Raw genomic sequence first — 21,431 nt, forward strand, 5'->3', positions numbered from 1 at the left:
TAAGCAGTGAATGGGGTGTAGAGAAAGTGTCTGCGGCAGGTTAAGTTTGGCCTCTGATCTCAGTCTGACCTCAGTCTTCCCACAGCGCAACGAAATTTCAGATGCTCTGGCCATTGGCTGAGAACCTCAGGGTGAAAAGTTGGTTGAAGGGATGGCATGAGATCAACTGGAGTGTGTCCTATTGTGACGTACTCTGATTTGTGTGAGTTGCAAAGTTTAACTCATTTTAATGAACACAAGTGAAAGCTTTTTTTGTTGTTTTTGCACACACACATCTGTTAGTTTGACAGAGCTAGGCTTTCCAAAATCTACAGACTGTGGCAGGATGTCTTAAAGTGCACATGGCATGGAGAGATGTTGAGAATAATGTCATAAGGAATGTCTTGAGGAATAGCTGACTAAGGCAGTCTACCATAAAACAGGAGGTGAAATATAGTGACAGGTTGGGAGGAGGAAGCTTTTCCTTATAATAATTAAACTCACAGGTCTTTCTTTGCAAGTCTATTTGTCATGATAGTGTGTCATTGTCATAACAAAAGGAAGTAAACATACAGTAAATTTATGAATGATTCGCTGTGGGAAAACTGGAGTAACAAGTACCACAAAGAAGAGGTCATACAGGAACCTCAACACAGTATGATTCAGGTCTCATGCATCATTGATGAGTACCAAAACACTCATATGAAAGATTCAGTTCCTGCAAAAATATTTCACATATGTAAACTATTGGTTATATGATACATGTCTGGTTTGTGTCCTTCAAATGATGCCCAGTGTTATATTTCCAGACAAATGCGTGTCTATAATTGATATTGACACACAGGCTGCTCTCGTGTAACATTATGAGGGCAATATTGACTTTATCTGACTTTACACGATGTGCTTTTGCCTGTGGCTGTCATACTTGTCAATCACCTTCTTGTCCACAAAGACAAGGCTTCTTGATCTGATCCCACTCACAATGCTCTCTCATGCTTTATTTCTTTTAACCAAACCTCAATCAGACTAAGAGATATTAATTTCAGATTAGCGGGAAAGAGCAATTATTGTTGACACAGAAGAAGCATCGACTGTTTGCTAGCCACAACACCTGCAGGCGGTCCTGGACGTATGCGAGATAGAAAATGGAAATAATGAAGATGGAATGAGGAAAGAAGAGAGGGTTAACTCAGATGTTATTACTGTCCCAAGGGCCTCCTCCTTGCTCTTTTGTTTAGTAGGTGACATCGGCATTTTATGGATGGGTGTGGGGAATCTGGATGGCCTCTCTGCGTCTAAAAGAGAAATATTTGCTGAAGATGGATAGATGAGGATGAACCTTAGACAGCTGAATGTTAAAATTTCCTGTGGTCTACGCATCAGTTTACTAGGCGGTTTCGAGTCATATGCAACCTAAAACCTCACACACACAAAAAAAGTGCTTGCTTGTCCGTGTAAAATATGCCACCACAATGATCATGTGATTGGACTAGCTGGCAGGTAATTACTATGCATTTGCTAAAGGGGTTCAAAGTAGGGCCAAATTGACTGTTTATAAAAAATTGTGAGTTAAATACTATAAATAAGTGTCAGGTTTGCTGTGCTTGTTTGTAGGGTGCACTATTTTGTGATTATATATCAAAATATGACTGTAAAATACTACTAATACTAATACTATTACTACTACTAATTAGGGGTGTCCCCGACTAAGGATTTTCATAGTCGAATAGGAATTTTCGAATCTTGCTGATAGTCGACTGATAGTCGAATCATATGTTTGGGGGCGGGGCAAAATGCATTACCAAGAGTCAAGTCAGACATTCGACAGTCATAAACTGACGTTAATACACAGGGAAAATGTGTAGCCTGATGGACGCCTCGCAGATACAAACGGAGTGAATAATGTTTTATGCTTTGATTAAAAGATAGTTTAACATTAAACGTCAGCGAAACCCCAAGAATTCACAACATTTTTTACAATAGTGCTCTCATTATAACGTTATGTATATGACAGTTATTAATGTTCTGCATTTCTGTTTTGAGCTGCGCTGAATGACAAGTAGAATGAAGCATTTGATAGCAGGTTTTTAATCAATGGGATTTAACTCATTTATCTCATATAGAATATGCTTCATTATTTATACAACATAACGTTAATATAACAACTTATAGGCTATCTGCACAAAACGTCCCGATGCATGAACGTGTCTGCGTGGCTCTGAACTCCTTTTGTGGACACGTTCTTCACGCAACAACGTGCAGAAACACAGGAACTGTGTATATGACAGTCCCAGTCATAGTCATTAATATTCTGCATAGTTGTTTGTCCTGCTCGCGCTGAAGAGGTAATCACCGTACAATGAAGCGCTTTACTGCAGGTAACTCTTATACGAGATAAATAATATACACGATATATATAAACCGGCTGAAATGTTTTGAAATCACTTGTATCCTACCTGATCGAAAAAAATCCAGTCTTTCACTCTGCCTGTGTCAGTTTGAGTCTTGTTAAAGTTTTAAATCCTTGCCGCCAAGATGCTTCTCTGTCGGTCACGGATTATGGAAAGTGAAACTTAAATCTATAATAGGGGTGGTTGGATTTATTCACGCACGTTAAAATATTTATCAAAAACTGTTTTTCTTTTCAGATTCTTATTTACAGCATTATCATAATAGGCTATATATTAACCTATTGGGAGAAAACCGGTAGTTCGATGTGAAATCAGACATTGAGCACCCCCATATAGCCAAAATGGCATGATCATAACACCCCGCGAATATTCGACTGTGAGATTGGGAGTCGAATCAGGCTCCTTGAATCGAAGCATCGAATCGTCGACTATTCGGGGTCACCCCTACTACTAATTAAATAAAAACATTAAAACAAGAAATATTACTAAAATATTCTTATACCAAAATGCATTCATTTTCAGACATTAAACCGTCAAGTGTTTATGTTGGCAGAAAACCACTTTTGTTGACAACAGCAGGTTTATGATTTATCATAGCACATTTGGGAAGATGGTTGGCGCATGTTGTGCACTAAGCCATAATCATGATTTTTTTATTATTATTAATTATGCATCCCTAGTTCAGAGTAGTTGTTAATGTGTTGTCTACAGGCCGAAGTCATGAGTTTTTTCACTTTTTTTGTCTACTAGGTTAAAAAGTCTATTCTATTAGAAAAGTAATAGCAAACATTTGAAGCTGGTGCATGATTTGAGGTATTATGGTATTTATGTCCATAGCACAAAAGGTGAGGGTTACCAAACTTTAATACTATAGGTCATAGGTTTTGATTTTGAGCAATAGTGACTAATAATATTTTTTTAAAAGGATGAAAATATGATACGATATGTTTCACTTTTCTGATGACACTGTAGAAACTCTAATTAGACTGTTTTGCTCTAAAGGTCAAGAGGTCAGCGCCCTCTGGTCAAAGATGGCAGCTCTTGTCTGCATGTGAGGTGTGTGTCTGCCGTTGCCTCCTATCCCATCTGTCACGGCAGCAGTGGACGCTGCTTTTGAATCCTGACACGACTCCGCTGTGTCCATGTCTTCGTCTAGCCGCTCCGTCTGGGGCATGTGTTGTATATAGCTGCAGTCAGTCTGTGGCCAGTGAATGACTGCAGCCCAGGTGCTCGACTACATCCACCCAGACAAAGAATGCGCTATATTGAGAAGAAATTTCTGAGTGAATCGTGACCGTCAGGATATTGGCTTACATAGCCATGAGCCATTAAAAGACATTATTTAAAAAAGTGAGATGTCAACCACAGACACACAGGCCTCCTGTAGTACAGCACTTCCACTGTATGTTTACACAGCCACAATTGTCCCCTTCTCAGCTTTCATTTTAATGGTGGATCTTACAGTTTCTGATTTCTTTGGCCTGGACAGCAAGGAGCTACTGTATCTTTGTATTATCAGCTGTTCACACTCAGACTACAACTGTACTATGATATCCCTGCTTTCTTCTGCTCTCGGTATCATTAGGTTTCTCACAAGACATTGCTCTGTAGCTGTTTTTGCTGCACAGTCAAGGCGTCTAAAAAAATGAATTAATGGATTCCACAGCAGGAAACAGACAGCAGGAGACGTGCTCGAAGGAGACGGACGTAGACTAAGCGAGAGAGATTGAAATGAAAGAGGGAAAGCGCAGCACCTGCTCATCATTCCCACAGTCAATGGCACAGAGATGTAATGATCCACAGCCGTGTCAATGCGAAAATGGAGGGAAAAAATAAAAACTAATTTCTCTCTCCATCAGCCTGGCTCTGACACTGGGTAATGAGCAATCAATACAGCAAATCCACATCTCTGCACATGCTATGAATAGATATGCAGGTCTTACAGCTTGAATCTGCTTTAGATCAGCCTGATGGGTGAATCTCACAAAGAAATGTCAGGGTTACATTTCTGCACAATTTTAAATAAATAAATAAATAGCAGAATTAAGCTAATTTTCTCCAAAATTCACATACATATGATATATATTATATGTATTTTATATAATGTGTGAGAATAAGATAAAAACTGGGAATTTTTAGGCCATGTCTTAACGGGGATGGGGGTGGGAGCTTTATTGATCCCCTTAAACCCCATGCTCGCAGAGCTTCGTGCCAATCAAAACCCTGCAGCCAATCACAGCAAGCATTAACTCCAAAGCCAGGGAATGGCCCACCTCAAATGAAATTTAAAGAGTCTGCTTGGACAGTTTCCCTCCAAAAATGCAATACAGGAACAGAGAGAGCAAATAAACAGACAAAAAACATAAGACCCAATCATATCTGTACTGAAGCTCTCTCAGTGGTCAACACAACAAAGCATTTTTGACAATGACCCAAAATAACCCCTTGGACATTACAGTTAGATTAGGCTTTGCACAAACCTTGAGTATTTTCTTGTATGATGAAGACATGCACAAATCAATACAAGGCGAGGGTCTATTCTTCTTTGTCCCCTGTGGACTCAACCACCCACCCACACACAATACATCTCTCAAGGTCAAACCGTTTATTACAGTACATTCAGGGAGAGAGAACATGGGTGTGATCCTTTGATACATTATGTGTGTACGTGAGGGTTTGTGTGCATTTGCACTTACCAACGTGAGTAAATTTGTCACATTGGTTTAAATAGCATTGGCAAGGACCTCAGCATAGACACACACACATTTACACACACTGTCATTTGAACGCTGGCCTATCATTAGATGTACAACTCTTTGCTGGAGAGGAAAACTCCACACCCACTTTAAAAGCCCATATCCCACGCTTCTCACACACCAGCTCCCAGCTATAACACGGAGTCTAACCAGCCATAAGCAAGGAAATTACAGGATATTATCTTTTCTCGACTCAATTCTGGTTTCTAACCAAGGCCGGTACTGTAAAAATACAGTTAAAGCTTCATTTCCCATGTACGGTTGACTTCTTTTACCTTTATTGTCCATAGTGAAGGAATTTCAGTGTCAGAAGATGTTTCCTGTGCTCTAAATAACTGACTGAGAGCAGTGATGCACCCAGTTTAACAACATTTTCTTACTGGGTGACAGTGTAGTGTGACAAGACGCTACATGACTTTTTTAAATATCACATTATATTGTGCATGAAGCTTTAGAGTTGAGTGAAGTAAATCACAAATTCTGAACTATTCTGCCTTTCAAGTAGTCTTGGGAAATGTGATTAATTATAGTTTGAACAGTTCATTCATTCATTCATTCATTCACTGAAAAAAAAAAAAAAAAACTGTCCAAAGAAACAATATACTGCTTCACACAATTCACTTTTGGAAATCACTTTGTTTGAACTGTTCACACAAAAGAACCTATCCAAAGAAAACAATTCGCTTTTTCACGCGATTCATTTTAGTAAATCACTTTGTTTGGACAGTTCACTCAAAAGAACCTATCCAAAGAAAACAATTCACTGTTTCACACGATTCATTTTAGTAAATCAGTTAGTTTGGACAGTTCATTCATTCATTAAAAAAAAAAAAAAAAACAGTTCATTCAAAAGAATCTGTCCAAAGAAACGATTCGCTGCTGCATTTCAATCCATGCATGACATTTTATATCCTTCTATAGTGAAATAGGTAAATGTTTCTGTTCGTCATTATGTATTTTGTTGCATAAATTTGTGTTAAAGTTCTAATTGATGCTTTTAGTGACAATTGCGGTGAAATTAATCAAAAGATTCTAGTTAATTAGAAATAGAAAATGAATCTGTTCAAAATTAAACTCTCTTGTATTTTGGGAAGATAGCTTCAAAAGAGCTTCCCCAACTCACCAAACTGATGAAAATTCTGAATATATATCTTCATCTGGATTCGATTTAAAACCTCCAGTGGACATTTAAAACATCTAGGCTGTGGTATTGTTAGTCTGTGTGTGGAAGGTTGTAAAAGTGCAACTGTGTTTCTTCAAAGAAGTGTATTTCTGTGCATAATGTGTGCCTTCGCGCCATGTAAATGTCCCACACACTCCCTGTGCTCACACTATTCACCTGGAAAGTGTTGAGTTGATCTTCCCTTTTATCAGCGGCACTCCTATCCTCCCTCTCAGATCTGTTGAAAGGCACGCGTACAGCTGAGAGCTAATAGTGAGTGGTGAAAAGTGTAATAACCTAACACCATTTACCTCAACTTCCACATGCAGGCCACACAATCGCAAGGCTTCACCCCAGAACCTTGGCAGTGCTGATTGTGGTGTATCAAAAAATTAAAAAAAAGTCACTGCTACTTTCTGGTAAGCTACAAACAGTGTGGCCTTTTTCAGTGAAGCTTTACCCAACAACTTACACATAATAGGCCAAGAAACATGTGCTCTCACACACATAAATCAAACACACCCACCCAAGCCAAGACTACTGAAGCCTGAAATAGTTTCTTTGAAATGGTTTGCAATGAAGTAAACGAGAGGAATGCTGGTGATGTTCAGTGGGTAGGCAGCCCTGTGTGTTTGTATTGTGGTGAAAGCATCAGTCCTTCATTGAGGGGGAATTCTGACGGAGGTATGCATGAGCGTGAAGGTTAGGTGAGAAAAATCCAAAGGTGGAGTCTCTGGGTAGACTCACAGATACATCCGTCATAGGCATGACAGCATCTTCTGTCTGGATGCCAAATGTCATTGCAAAAATCTGACAAACACTACAGGAATGACCTGTGAGCAATTCACAATAAGTGTTTCCAAACTATTCATGACATCTGAAGTATCAACATTTATGCGCAAAAAAGAAAAAATAGATTGCGTTGATCGGTAGACATTCTGATACGATAAACCTTTTCTCGCAAAAACATCCTTGGATGCAAACTTGAATATGAACATTTTCTGATTTCTGAAAAACCTTTGTAGAGGTTTAAAGGTGAAGCATCAGGTTTTACTTGATAATGTTGCATAATTTTACAGGGAAATTGTAATGTGAACCGAGAAGAGAGCGTATAACACCTCCCTGAAAGATTTACAGTAAAGAGGAGAATCCAGGCAGAAAACTGGAATATTTTGCATACTTTCAGCAGCGGTATGCAACAGGTGTATGTGTTATGTGAATATGTTTTTGGGTGTCAAGCTTAGTCACTGTGTTATTTAAAATGGAGCTGTCAGTTGCAATAACACTTTTCACAATAGATATTGTTCCGAAGCAGATTTAGAAAGATTAGTGCCTTGCGTAGTTTTATGATACATGATCATTCAGAGCATTTTGTCTCTGAGATTGCTAGGTTTTGCTTTACAGATACATTTTGTATACATCCTCTTTGTTATTTTGGAGACCGGAAGACCTTTACTATAAGAGTTTCGCGCCATTAACATCATCTTCGTCATCTGTATCCTATACTGGACCTATACAAGCATAACTCTAATTGGTGTACTTTTAGCTTTTTACCTTGTAGTATTTTTGCTAATGACTATTTTGCCTTTTTTGTATCTAAAAATGACCTGGGACAGGTCAGCCTCATTTACCAGCACTATCCCACAAACTCTTCCCGCTCTCTGTCCCACAAACCAACACAGACCCACATTTTTGTTTCTGACCACATTCACATAAGAAGTGCAGTTAATATGGAGCGTACAGACACAAAACAGCACCCTCCAATTCAAAATGATACTGCATGCTGTAAACCACATGAAAGTGCTTTGTGTTATTTTTCATTCAGTGCTCAAAGTTATTCCCATTTTTCTTTCTGAAAACATCCAGCTGTCTCATAAAACACGTTGCATGTTCATTTTAAAAAAACTGTAGCTTTGCGAACGCCACAATAAAGTGAAAGGAAAAAAATCTGAATGCTATAACTGAATCAAAAATTGTCACCACTTCAGCCTTATCGCGATATAACTGCCTGTGCTGTTTGACATGTCAAAAAGTCCATTTAGCCATGTTTTAAGGACATCTCTATTAAAGTTTGCTTCGCTCAAGCACATTTCTAATGGGGGATGGAAAAAATCTTTATGGAATATTCTTTCTCTGTGTATGAGGAAGTGGAGGGATGGACTGTGGGCGACTAATTCGTGGACAGGCTGCCCCTGAGCTAATGGCTAAGCATTTGTCATCAGCCTTTTTGAACAGTTTTGAACAGAACAGCGTAATAGTCACTTGAAAGCTTTCCATCATCGCAGCTGTGACGCATCCGTTTTCCTTGCTGCTAGCACCAAACATTGACAGAAGTGTATGAGAAGTGATAGCGAATGGTATTTTTGCATGCATCTTTCCAGTGGCTAAACAGTTATGTAAGTTGCAGGATTAGGAGTATCAGCTGTTAGTTATGACATTAGACCATTTTCTGTTTTAAAGACAGACTTATTTTCTTCTTTAGAGCAGCAACTAATATAAACTACCTATGCTTTTCTCCCTGATGTGATTTATTGCATTTGAGTTTTAGGACCATTTATCTTGTTATAGGTGACCTCTGTTTGTGTTGTTATATTCTTCATGAAAAGCTGAGCTTTGAATCTCTTTGTTCAGCTTCCTCTATACTTTAATCTGTTTGCTTTGGCTTGATTCACTGTACTGTCTTTTTACTCTCAAACAACTCAACATCCTCTCATATTCTTTTGAGGCCTCTATAGATTGTGAACACACAATGAGAAAAGACACATGCAGGTATTCAACCATCCACATACACAAATATACACAGACGTCAGACGGCTTCCTGTTTAATGTCACTTCCTCAGCATCTGTCTCTCTGCACCTGCAAAGTCCACAGACTGTCATTTGTCTGAGCACGCTGAAGAATGAATGGTTCGGACATGCATAATTCACTGTATCCGATTGTTCTGCGGTTTCAGGCGTAATGGTACAGTACTAGCCTAATATTTTCTATGAAATTTGTAAACTTACAACCAAAAGTGCTTCACATTACATTAATGTACTCGGTATTAGGTTTTTTTTTAAAAGAAAGAAATGTATATTTTATTCAAGGATGCATTAAATTGATCAAAGGGGACAGTAAAGACGTTTATAATGTAACAGAATATTAATATTTAAAATAAATGTTGCCTTTTAACTTTCTATTTATCAATGAATCTTGAAAAAAAATAACGTTCCCACAAAAATAGTTTTCAACATTTATAAGAAGAAATGCTTCCTGAGCAGCAAATCAGCATATTAGAATGATTTCTGCAGGACCATGTGACACTGAAGTAATGATGCTGAAAATATAGCCCTGCCATCACATGAATAAATCACATTTTAATATATATTAAATTAGAAAAATTTTATTCATATTTCAAAATACCGTATTGACCCGAATATAAGACGATGTTTTTTTCTTGGAAATACATCTGAAAAAACGCGATCGTCTGATATTCGGGGTCTAGACTTTGACATGTCAATAATACACCCACAACAATAGGTGGCGCCAAACACGCTTAAAATGAGTGTGCCATGAAATATGTAATGTAATGTGTGTTGTAAAGATCGCGAGTGAAAACAAAAGAAAAAGAAAAGCTTACAGTGGCATGAGTCGTGACTGTTATGTTAGCCTGATGAGACCAAACTTCCGTAAGTGATATTAAAACATAAGAAAGTACCCAGATTTCACTTCTATTGTTAGTAAAATTGTGGTAGGCTACTATGAGATGGACAGCCTAAATGTTATATAATTCAGATGGGCTACTTGTTATTTTTATGGTAGCCTATATCAAAAAGTGTATATTTTTCAATGTCATTGTTGGTACATTTTACCAGTATTTACCATACTTTCAAAACAAAAATTAAAATCAAAAAGCCTTTTTCCAAAAGATACAGATGGAAAAAGGGGGGTCGTCTTATAATCAGGGTCGTCTTATATTCGGGTCAATACGGTAGTTAAGTTTTTAATCAAATAAATGCAGACTTGGTGGGCATTAGAAACTTCTTGCAAAAACATTTACATACCAAACTCATTTAATGACAGTCAACAATAAAAACTGTACCCAAACTGCATTTCCTGGAATAAGTGTGGCATACTGAAAATGACTGATTAAAATGGCCAGCCCTTATTCGTTAGAAATGCAGTACCTGCATACCTTCATGCACCTGACTTAGTCACTGTCCAGTGAAAATTATGTTCAGGTATGTTCAGCTAAAACAAAAACGAAACTCTACTTCAGCGGAGAGAGAATGCACACCCCTTGCCTACACTCTCTTAGATAATGTTTGAGTTCCTTTCTTACCAACACACAGTCTCTTAACCATCTAGGGACTTGTTTTTCAGCTCAAATAATTTAAATAGATATTCCCATGATCATTACCTGGCATCGTTTAACACATGAGCAATTCCGTCGATTCAAAAAAGAATGTCACCAACGTTTCCTGGCAGGTAAAAGATCCTCTTGACAGATCAAAGCACAACATACTGCACTTGTTATCATAGTACAAATATGCCATTAATTTAATCTGAAAACTGAATGTGAACGTAAAGAAATATCTCCAAATGCTTTATTGTGCCATTTATTAAAAAACAAACAAACAAACAAACAAGCAAGCATCACTATAAACACCTCAAACACTGCTGTACTTGTACAACATAACAGCTGGGCACTGTTCTCACTGTCTGTTTATACTGGTTGAACATCACATTTAAAGGCCAAGGTCTGTCTATTAGATTACCCTAAATGCCTGGCTATAAGATTATGAGATCAAGAAGTTATGAAAACATTTGTAAAGCTGGAGAGAGCCGATAAGAGAAGTATGATGATTTAGTATGATGAACACACTCCACTGGCTCAGCGGAGAGATTCCTAACAGAAGAACAGAAGGAGGACAAAGAGAGTGTGCCCTCCATCAAGGTCAGATCATGGACTTGACTGTCAACTAAAGAGAGTTTAATAACTTACATACGAAAGCAAACAGGCCTACATTCACACACTGATATAACAAACATGAACAACTGTGTGTTTGAAATGCATTTCACTCTCTCTCTCTGTCAGACTACCTGCAATAAACAGAAAAAAATGGTCTTAATTCTCTTAAAAATAAAGGTTCTTTATTGGCATCAATGGTTCCATGAAGAATCACTGCAAAAACAGCCATTTGAATCCTTTATTTTAAAGAGTGTGTTTTACAGATCAGAGATAAAAGTGCTCATAAGAAATTTCTGTTCTGTTCATATCGCAATCTCTCCTGCAAACTAGCTTAAGTTCAGTTTTGCAGCAAATGATCAAGATCCTATTGCCTTGTCTCTATAGATGCAGTTTCACATTATACACTCTTTATGTAACGCAAATGCATTTTTTCCCTAAACTAAGCCTTTTTAATCCGGGGTGTCCCTCACACTTTCCAGCTAATTATGATGTCTTCACAGCTCAGCCATCCCCTTATTAACCTGTTGTATAACACTTTCCATCTCAATGCCAGCAATTTGCATGCAAAAGGTTTTATAACACTTTCTAAATGAACTAGTGGCCCTGACGGCTTTGCTTTCAGAAAGTCAAAACTCTTTCTGTGCATTCAGCTGTGGAGTGGAAGTTGTGTTGATTTCTGTGCGTCTCCTCTTGGCCGATTCTGCTTAGACTAGCTAGTCACGATTTTTAGTCATGAACACCCACTCACACACCGTCCAAAAGAAATGATTAGAGGAGAACAGAAGTCGTTATTGTCACACAGGTGAAGGCTTCATGGCCGAGCGTGTTTCTCCTTGATAGCAGGACAATGCTGGGTAAAGCTATGGTAATTCTTGTAGACTGAGTCACAAACTGCTCGGTGCAGTACAGGTATAGTCTTCTGTTGTCATAGTAACATGTCGCTAATAAAGCTTTGGTCTTTGATCAAAGCAAGCATTTGTATCCTTCGATTCATCCTACACAGACACTCAAACGCACAATTCATTGAATAAGATTTGATCTGTTCAATTAAAATGACCGTTGATTGATATTGATTTGTCTTGATTCTAGGTGTCTCATTATTTTCCGAGGCTACTCCTACACTTCTTACATCACTCACTCCTACTGCGATTGAAGGCTGAGTCACGAAGTAGAGGTGTTTTTGAACACTGCCAATGAAAGATATCCAAGCAATTAAATGCAGTGTGATGTCATTAGTTTAGTCATCCAGAGCTATAGCCCACCACACATGACCCACTTCGCCCACACTGGCTCAAAACGCCACTGGCTGTATGGGGAAGGCTGAGTAGGAGCTCAGGATGCTTCATTCATTGACAGAGCCCAAATATGTGTTGTCTAGAAGTGTAAAATTGCCTAATGAGCCTATTAAAACAACTTTTGTAGAGCTTGACATTACAATACGTCAGCAGCGTAATGTTTCTACCACGACTGATGTTGTTTTTCTGTGATGTGATTTAAAGCGGATAATTACAGCATGTAATTTGCATCAACAGAAGCAGGTTGGGTTTCTTCTGTTTACAGCGATTCATAGGTAGTGGAATGTGAACTGGCATCTCTGCTATTTCATGACGGAGTTCTGTTGTCAAGTGTCAACTGCAAATTTGAAACCGAGATTTTTTCAGGTGTGTGGCATCTCAGGTACTGTGGGAAAAATCCGGTTGTTCCTTTAGTCAGTGTATAGTTAAAGAAATGTTGCGTTTAGGTTAGAGGTTTGGTATGTTGCAAACAATTAGACTTAAATAAGGTCGATACTAGATGTAGAATGCACTGAGAGTGTCTTGAGGATACAGGAAGTTCAGACAGAAATTCCACCTTACTGCATCACATGAAAGCACATTCATTTTAAAACTGTTTTTTTAATGCTTCTTTGTAGTGTACAGCAGTGTTTATGATTATAACTCGCAGTTCAGTAAGTGAGTCAGATGCTGATTCAGTAACTTCTCTGTTTGATTCAGTTCAGTGAAAGATCTGTCAAACTGATCTAATCCAACTTCAAAAAGTTGTGTTTTGAACAGTTCATTAAAATAATTGTCTTTTATGAGTAATTTGTTTGTGATTTTGATTTACGAAATAGAACCGGCTCATTAGTTAATGAATCAGAAAAGCATTGCAGGAAACAATGGTGTACAGTAGAATATGGTTTGATCGTATGGAAGTAGAGTACTCTTACCAGTAAGAGTCACTGCAGATAATGTGATCTAAATGACTGTATTTAGTCGATCCTTAAATAATTTCTCATTCAAGAAGCACTCATGCCATTCTATAGGCAACATTCACTTGTATCTCTCGTGTGTCTATTATTAGTATAGTGTGAGTCTCACATGATAAGTCTGCTTGCCATATACATGTATTGACTCCCTACAATGAATCACTGTACCACAACTACTGAAACCATTTCTTGCACTGCAAACATAATGCAAAGTTTGTGTAAAACCCAAAGAAATATTCCAGAAAAGGACTTTTCCGTGGACTCCAAGATGGTTTTCAATATTTGTGGGTATGATAGGGTATATACAAATAACCTACTGTATATATTAAGCCAGTGCAGTTAGTCTCTTTGGTTCCTGTTGCTAAAAGCACAGCATGGAAAACAGCAAAGCCGTTATGGGGCTAACTATAGCAGTGGAATATAAAATTGAAGAACTAGTGGGCTCCTGCATGACAAAGACCAAATATGAAGGGTCACCACGCTCTGACAGACAGGTTAAAGAAAGCAAGTAAGCAAAGGGTAAAGGTGCAGTGTTTGTCATTCTCTGTCAGAACTGTGACGGGATGTAATCCATCTTCATATCATCTTTCATCCCTTAAGGGAAAAAAATGAGGAGGATAACAGAGGAGTGTGAATGTGTACACTCATTTATCTGGGAGCTTTTCTGACAGTTTCAAGACAGCATGAATTTTAAATAGAAGGCAAGTAGCGGTGAGTGACAGAGGAACATTGCGGTCTAAATGAGAGCGAATCTAGAATGACATTTACAGGCGGTGAATCAGCCGCTTGAAACACATTACACAGTTGCTCGTGTTTTCTTATTAAATCCCCTCAGAAATACACCATTGGAGGTCACATAAAGCTGCGAACTTGCTTTAAGTCAAAAATTCCCACAGTAGTCACCTGGACGGACAGGTGAGGTGTGTGACACACCTCAAGGCATCTCAGAAATACCATTATGAGGAAAGTATGTTCCTGCTTCAGGGGAATAACTTTAGGTCAGAGGGCAAACTACAGAGAAAACTGAGGAATGAGGAATTGTAATTAAATTAAATTACATAGAAATTAAGAAATAAAAATAAATAAATAATAAAAATGAATAATAGTGCAGTTTCTTTAAAAAAAAATGCTATGAAGGCAAACGGTTGATTGGAATAACAGTCAATATACAGTTCATTGGTCAATTTGGCTGCAAAATGGTGAGGATGACCAATCAAAATGAAGAATTCTGGAGAGCTACATAAGAGCTTTTAATATAGTTTATTTCAGCATGAAGATGTATGCCTAATTTTCTGGTCTGAACAACACTGCAATCGTTTTTTTAACTAAACCATGCAGGAAAAAATCTTAAAGTGTGTACTTGCTCTTTAAGCTTGTCTGCTTTGTTTCTCATTTGTAGATCTCTCTGAATCGGCATTTGCTAGATGACTAAATGTAAATGTAAATGTGTCTAGTCTTTGTCCCTTTGTCGGGAATCTGTTCTTAACGTGAAACTCACCCTATTAAGAAAGAACATCCTGATCTGTCTAGCATGCTAATTTAGAGCAAATTGTTCATCGGGGAAAGCTGAGGCATGAATATTTCATGTTGTGTGTTTGGTGCTGGTCCATATGTTCACTGTCTCTGGGTACTCTGTGTCTCACAGTCACACACAAACACACAGGTGTAATTGATGTGCAGTGTTATATGATGTGATGAACACAGACAAGAAGTGAGGTCATTAACAGAGGAATTAACAGAGGACATGGCTCAGACAGCTCAGAATAATGGGAGGAGATCAGCATCTCAGAAAGAGGGAGAGGTGTTGATTGCTTTAGTTGAGCTGTGCTTAGATGGATCATAGCCTGTGGGATTTCTGTTCATTCAGTATATCATCTATGAAAATGTGTCCTCTGATTAAATGCACATTATAGACGTTCATTTTTTTTCTTTTTTCTTTCTTTAGTAGCAGAAATAATAACCATTTCTAATAGCTCTCAAATAGTTAAAATACATTAAGCTGAATACGTTAATCCTGAAACTGTTTTCAACCATAATGATAATTAAAAATATTTCTTGAGGAGCAAATCAGCACATTAGAATGATTTCTGAAGGATTATGTGACACTGAAAACTGGATTAATGACTGTTTTGCCATCACAGCAATAAATTAGATTTTAAAATATATTCAAATAGAAAACATTCTTTTAATTTTAACATATTTAAAAATATTACTGCCCCAAAACTTTTGAATGGTAATGTATGTATAGAAAAAAAACATTTGAAAACCTTATCTCTTATACACAATGTGTGGTTACAACAATTCAAGTAGTTGATATAAAAGGACTGTGTTGTACTTAGTGACAGAGAAATGACATGCAAACAGTTTCATTATGAGATTGTTTGCTAGTCATTAAACAACAAAGTGATGTTTTGATCCTTCTGTGTCTTCCGTTTTGAGACATTGTTTTGCTATCATCTCATCCTACAGCATCCTCTTTATCAAATCAGACCTATGTTTTTGTAATCAAGTCCAACTTTGACTCATTTAAAGCACACAAACGTAGTTAACTCACTTTTGTTTTGCATTTACTCAACATTGAGCGTCCTGAAAACTTTTTCATCATTGGAACGAATTTCAAAGGCAGCCTAATTACGAACGCTAAGTGAGAGAACTCAGGGATGAAATAGCAGATCATTTAGCATGTGCTGCTGTAATTTGTAGATTCAAGTGTGTGGAGAGAGTTCTGATTTCCCAGCAGGCTTGGTGTAGGCTCTGTGCCTGTTTCTAGAGTGGATACACTCAAGTCAGGTCTGGCTTTGGCTTGAACTAGCAGCCAAGGGTAACACAGGGCAATGTTTCTGGTGGCTTCAGCAAATTCAGCCTTCCACAAAAATGAGGAGTTATTAAATATCCAAACATGGCCATTGATCAAGGGTGGAGGAAGACTGAAACTTCAGCAAAGACTCGACACGGCACAAAGGAGGATGTAAATGTATTATAGATCATGGGACTTGCACTGAATTTCTCCTTCTCTGTAAGCTTGCAAACACATCCTCACACTGCATAACACAAACACAGCCACTTCAGTGTTTGTGCAGATGGCAAAACATCCTCAAAATCTACAGCTCTGAAGTTTTCATATAAGCATTTAATACCTCATTATGAAAGTACTTCAAATGTAACTTCCTTCAAACCCAACTGGAGTTGTTGTGTAAGCAACTGCAGGATTAAGAAACTTGCGACATTATTACGGTATCTGGGCACCTTTACAGGAATTATTTACATTTACATTATTTACATTAGCTACATATAAATTTGCTTTATTTGCTGAAGATTTTCAACTGTCAATAAAGTACTTTCTATAAGCATGCAAGCACATAGTATATATAGTATATAATGCAAAAGAATAGAATTTTGGCATACCACACAAATTCAGGACCTTATTGGAGTACGTCATTCGAATATCTAAACACAGAAACATAGATGTAGTGGGGGGGGGGAATGGAACAACTGGCATTGAAAAAAAAAGAAAAAGAAAAGTAGAATAAATAAAAATATTTACCTATGAAAAGGACAAAAACGATCAGAATTAAACTATAAAACAGCAAGAAAAGTCTTGTGAGTAGGTTTTGTCTGGCTATCAGTTAATGTTGATTCATTTATAAGGGGATTGTGGGTAGGAAGTGAATTAGGGAAACAGAAAGGGAATCTTAAAGCTTCCTCCTCATTTTAAAGAATAAGGATGTGGATTCACATCTTTAGTTGACATGATATCTGCTTTTTAGTTTTCTAAATAGATATCTGCATAAGTGGACCATTTTGTAAACTATGTCATTTTGATCTTGACTGCCCAGAAATGCTACCAAGTATGAGAGAATGTGAAAATGAAAGTTAAATGTGTCTGTCTCTGTTTTTCTTTCCAGTTTTCATCTGCAGTTTCATGATAGCCGCACCCATTTTTGGTTACCTGGGGGACAGATTCAACAGAAAGATCATCCTAAGCTGTGGAATCTTCTTCTGGTCCTTTGTGACTCTGCTAAGCTCCTTTATTACCAAAGATGTAAGTGTCATACTATCTTTCTCCTCTACAAGCAGCAGCTTAAACCTTGCTCAGAACCTCTTAAAGGAGTCATGTCAATGTGATTATCATTTTAGAAGAATCTTAAAAATACAAATTTTGTTATATAAATTTGTTATATAAAAAATACAAATAGTTTGTTTCTGCTCAGAAAGCGTTAGGTTGGTTCTTGCCGTGCTAGTTGGGTATTTTTAGAAGCAGAACAGAAACCCAGTCCAGCAGTAGCATCTCTAGAGCTCATTCAGTTTCTGGCTCATTTGAGAGCACTTTGAAACTACAGTAGAGTCATTCAGCATAGCAGGACTCATTTTACATATAATAAAAAAAAAAAAAACTCACTATCTCAGTGTACTTTATTATTTAGATGTCTCTCGCGCTTGCTCTCTCTTCCGCACTTTGCTTTCTTCCTATTCCTTTTGCTAAGATGAAATGATTAAATGACATGCTCACTTAGCATAACACTAGGCCTGTCTCAGAAGACCTCTTGTTACAGCTCTACTGCTGTTCATCATCCTCTTTGTCTGCTCTCTATATCTTATTCTCTGTTTTATCCAGGTCTCACTCATTCATGTCATTAAGAATCACAAAATCCGCTAAAATTACAAATCAAAACAGCAATTGTTGCCACTGGTAGTTAAGACTTAACAACAATCAAGTTGAACCAAGCTACATCGTGAATATATCGATTAATCAGAAGTCAAACACAACCCTTTCTATGCAAATTAGGCAGATAATAACAGATTGTGCCTTATTCACAAAAACCGAGATCTAGTTGCCTGCTGTAGTTAACATTGCACTGTACATAATGTGATATATATATACTGTATATATATATATATATATATATATATATATATTTGGCCATGCACACTTTTGTGCTATTAATCATTAATAAGTGCTTTACAAATCAAGTATACAAATCAATTAATAATTATTTTGAATTATTAATATTCCTGACATTATGTTAATCATTTCTTTTGGCTTTAGTGCTGCAAAGTGACAACATAAATGCCAATGAATTCAATTCAATAAACAACATTTTGTCTTTATAATATCATAGTATAAATGGAACTTATATTTACTTTAGCCATCCATCAGAACTATAGTTACAGATAATATAAAAAAGGGCTTTTCACACTTTAAATTGTTAACTCTGGGTCATCCTAAACCCCGGATAAGCGGAATCCTGGGTTATCTGTAATCACGTTTCACACTGCTCATACTATGCCTGGGGTTAACCGTTAACCCTGGGTATTCATTAACAGACGTTTCACAAGGTACATTCCTAAACCCCTGTTAACGTTCTTATTTGCATATTTGCGGTGTCACTTGCTGCATCCCAATTCGCCTACTTATACTATGCCCTAAAAGTATGTACTCTTTTTGTGAAGAAAAAGTACATACTTTTGAGTATGTAGCAGAATAGTAGGCAGGCTTTGGGACATACTACTTCGTCATAACTGCCTCTTTAAGGGACATTCTGTTGCTTAGTTACGTGCATCCTGTCACTGTTTAAACTGCCCTGTTAATCATCTTATCACAGTTAACATCATCCACATTTCGTTTAATTTGATTTCCTACCCTACTGGAGAGAAATAAAGCAGCACATCGCGGGTCTTTCACGCCGAGAACTCTGCTCATGTGTTTGCATAATGATGCATTTAAAAGTTAATGACCAAACGTATTATTATAAAAGTTCACAGTGTTGCTGCAGATGAAATATAACGTGGATAACATTAAATTAATACTTTTTAATCAGGTTAGACATTGATTATTTATCACTCAAATCACTTTCTCTACCTGTCTGTTGGTCTCGCATATCCGCCATGTTTGTAGTTTTTTAACACGTTTTATGCATGTTTGTAGTTCTGATCGATTCCTCGTCCGCCGCGCAATGTGTTGTGGGCAATATTAGCCGTTAGAGTGTGCATCGATCTGTACTTCGAATTCTAACCGGAAGTAGTAGACCATCCGGGAATCTTTGGCATACTTTTTTAAACATACTGCGATTTGGGACATACTAATTCTATTTTCGAATACTATTTAGGACAGATAGTATGCGAATTGGGACGCAGCATTAGAGTTTTAAACGCGTTTTTAGGCGCGACATGTGAACAGCCTCATGACGCACAAAGGCAAGAAAACAAAGACAAAATTACAAAATAAAGAAAACAAGGAGCAAAGTATGTGGATATTATCTTCTCACCAGCTGCAGTTTACATGACGCACGTTTCCTGTTAATGGCGTGACATGAGCCTCGCTGCTCAGTTTCTGATTGGCTGTCTGTTGCCAAGCGTCCAGCAGCAACAAGCAAATACCGCTCCGTTTCACACTGAACAAACTTAGCACCGCAATGCGGGGTTTACACCACAAATGCGGTGCTAACCGCTAACTCCAGAGCAGGGTTTCATAACCCCGGGTAAAATGCGGTGCTAACACCGCTTTCAAATTACAGGTGTGAAACGTGTCTTTACCCGGGGTTAAAAGCGGTGTTTAGAACGACGATAACCCGAGGTTAAGCGCAGTGTGAAAAGCCCTAAAGAGTATCAGGCAGTATCTAAGCTGCTTCTTTAAAATGTATGTGAACAGGTCAATAAACCCATGCTGAGAGGAAGTGAGACAACAGTAAAGCCAAACTGATTTAGCCAGGCCAAAAATACATTAAGATTAAATTGATGCTTATTATCTAGAATCCCTCACAGACCATCTCAATCAAATTGTATGTGTGCGTGTGGGGCCGGTCTCCAGGGAGGTTATTGCTACAGAGATAGAGTGGCAGCTAATTAAAAGGCCACGTTAATGAGAGGAAGACTGCGAAGGAATGTTCCTTGTGGCTACGATAACTGATTTTTGTGATATCTAGTGTGTATGCGTGTGCGGTTTGCTTCGCGTTAGCCTTTTTTGTTTTGTCAGTGAGCATGGAGACTGAGTTTATATCTATAAGATGTGTGTGTGTGTGTGTGTGTGTGTGTGGTCGGAGTTTGATGGCCAAACGCAACGGGGGGTATAAATGCGCTAATCCCCTTGATCTGCAATGCTGAGTCGATACTGACAGGCCAAGCCACTCTGCATCAAAGTCACATGATTCTCCAAGACCGCACACACATGCACATATGCATACATGAGTGTGGAGACTGCAGATATCCCTTTATCTGTCAATCATCCAACCCAGGGTGGTGGGCTGTTATATAATGTTCTCCACCAAGCTAAATCTGCAGATCATCTCATATTTACACACACACTCCTCATCAACATCATAACCATCACGTTAATGTTACCTCAACATTTCTGCATTACATTAATCATAAGGAGAGTGCTGTGTTTCATAAGAATACACTGAAATGATGAAAAATACTATTATTACGCAAAGAAATCATTTTATGGGATAAGAAATCTGGATGAAGTAAAAGTGTTCTTAGTCTGATGAAAATAATAGGCTGTCTGGCACTCTACTTTGAGAAGAAAATATCTACTAAATCTCTGTATGGCTTAAACTGACCTCACAACCTCTTGCTGATCTATTCGACATCCAAAATCCCTCTTAACTTGATGTTCGGCTTCTTTTAATGAGATTTTTCAGGGCTTTGGAAAGAGACAGTCAATTCACTGCACTGTGTTGTAGCAACAAGATTTAAAGACAGTTGTTTTGTTAAACATTAAAATCATGATCATAAAAACATAAGCAAGGCATATAAGTGGCAAATGAAGGGAGACTTCAGGATGTCTGATTCCCATGACCATTTTTAACGTCATCTTGTCGCTTTTGTCAGATGACAAGAAAACAAAACATCAGGGGGTGTCTGTGGTGGTTTTTAGTTAGATATGCACATATTCATGCAGAATGTATTTGAAAGCTCATGTTT

General features: G+C 37.8%; 1 protein-coding gene across 2 annotated transcripts in view; it reads left to right on the forward strand.

Annotated features, from left to right (window-relative positions):
* spns2 (SPNS lysolipid transporter 2, sphingosine-1-phosphate) overlaps positions 1–21,431 on the forward strand; it is a 72,076-nt gene that overhangs the window by 22,550 nt on the left and 28,095 nt on the right. For both annotated transcript variants that reach the window (XM_058774998.1, XM_058774999.1), the window contains exon 3: positions 17,414–17,550. In XM_058774998.1, the coding sequence (XP_058630981.1) occupies positions 17,414–17,550 (137 nt within the window). The remainder of the gene's footprint in view (positions 1–17,413; positions 17,551–21,431) is intronic.

Source organism: Onychostoma macrolepis, chromosome 05, assembly GCF_012432095.1.
Source record: "Onychostoma macrolepis isolate SWU-2019 chromosome 05, ASM1243209v1, whole genome shotgun sequence".
In the NCBI taxonomy this organism is placed as follows: Eukaryota; Metazoa; Chordata; class Actinopteri; order Cypriniformes; family Cyprinidae; genus Onychostoma; species Onychostoma macrolepis.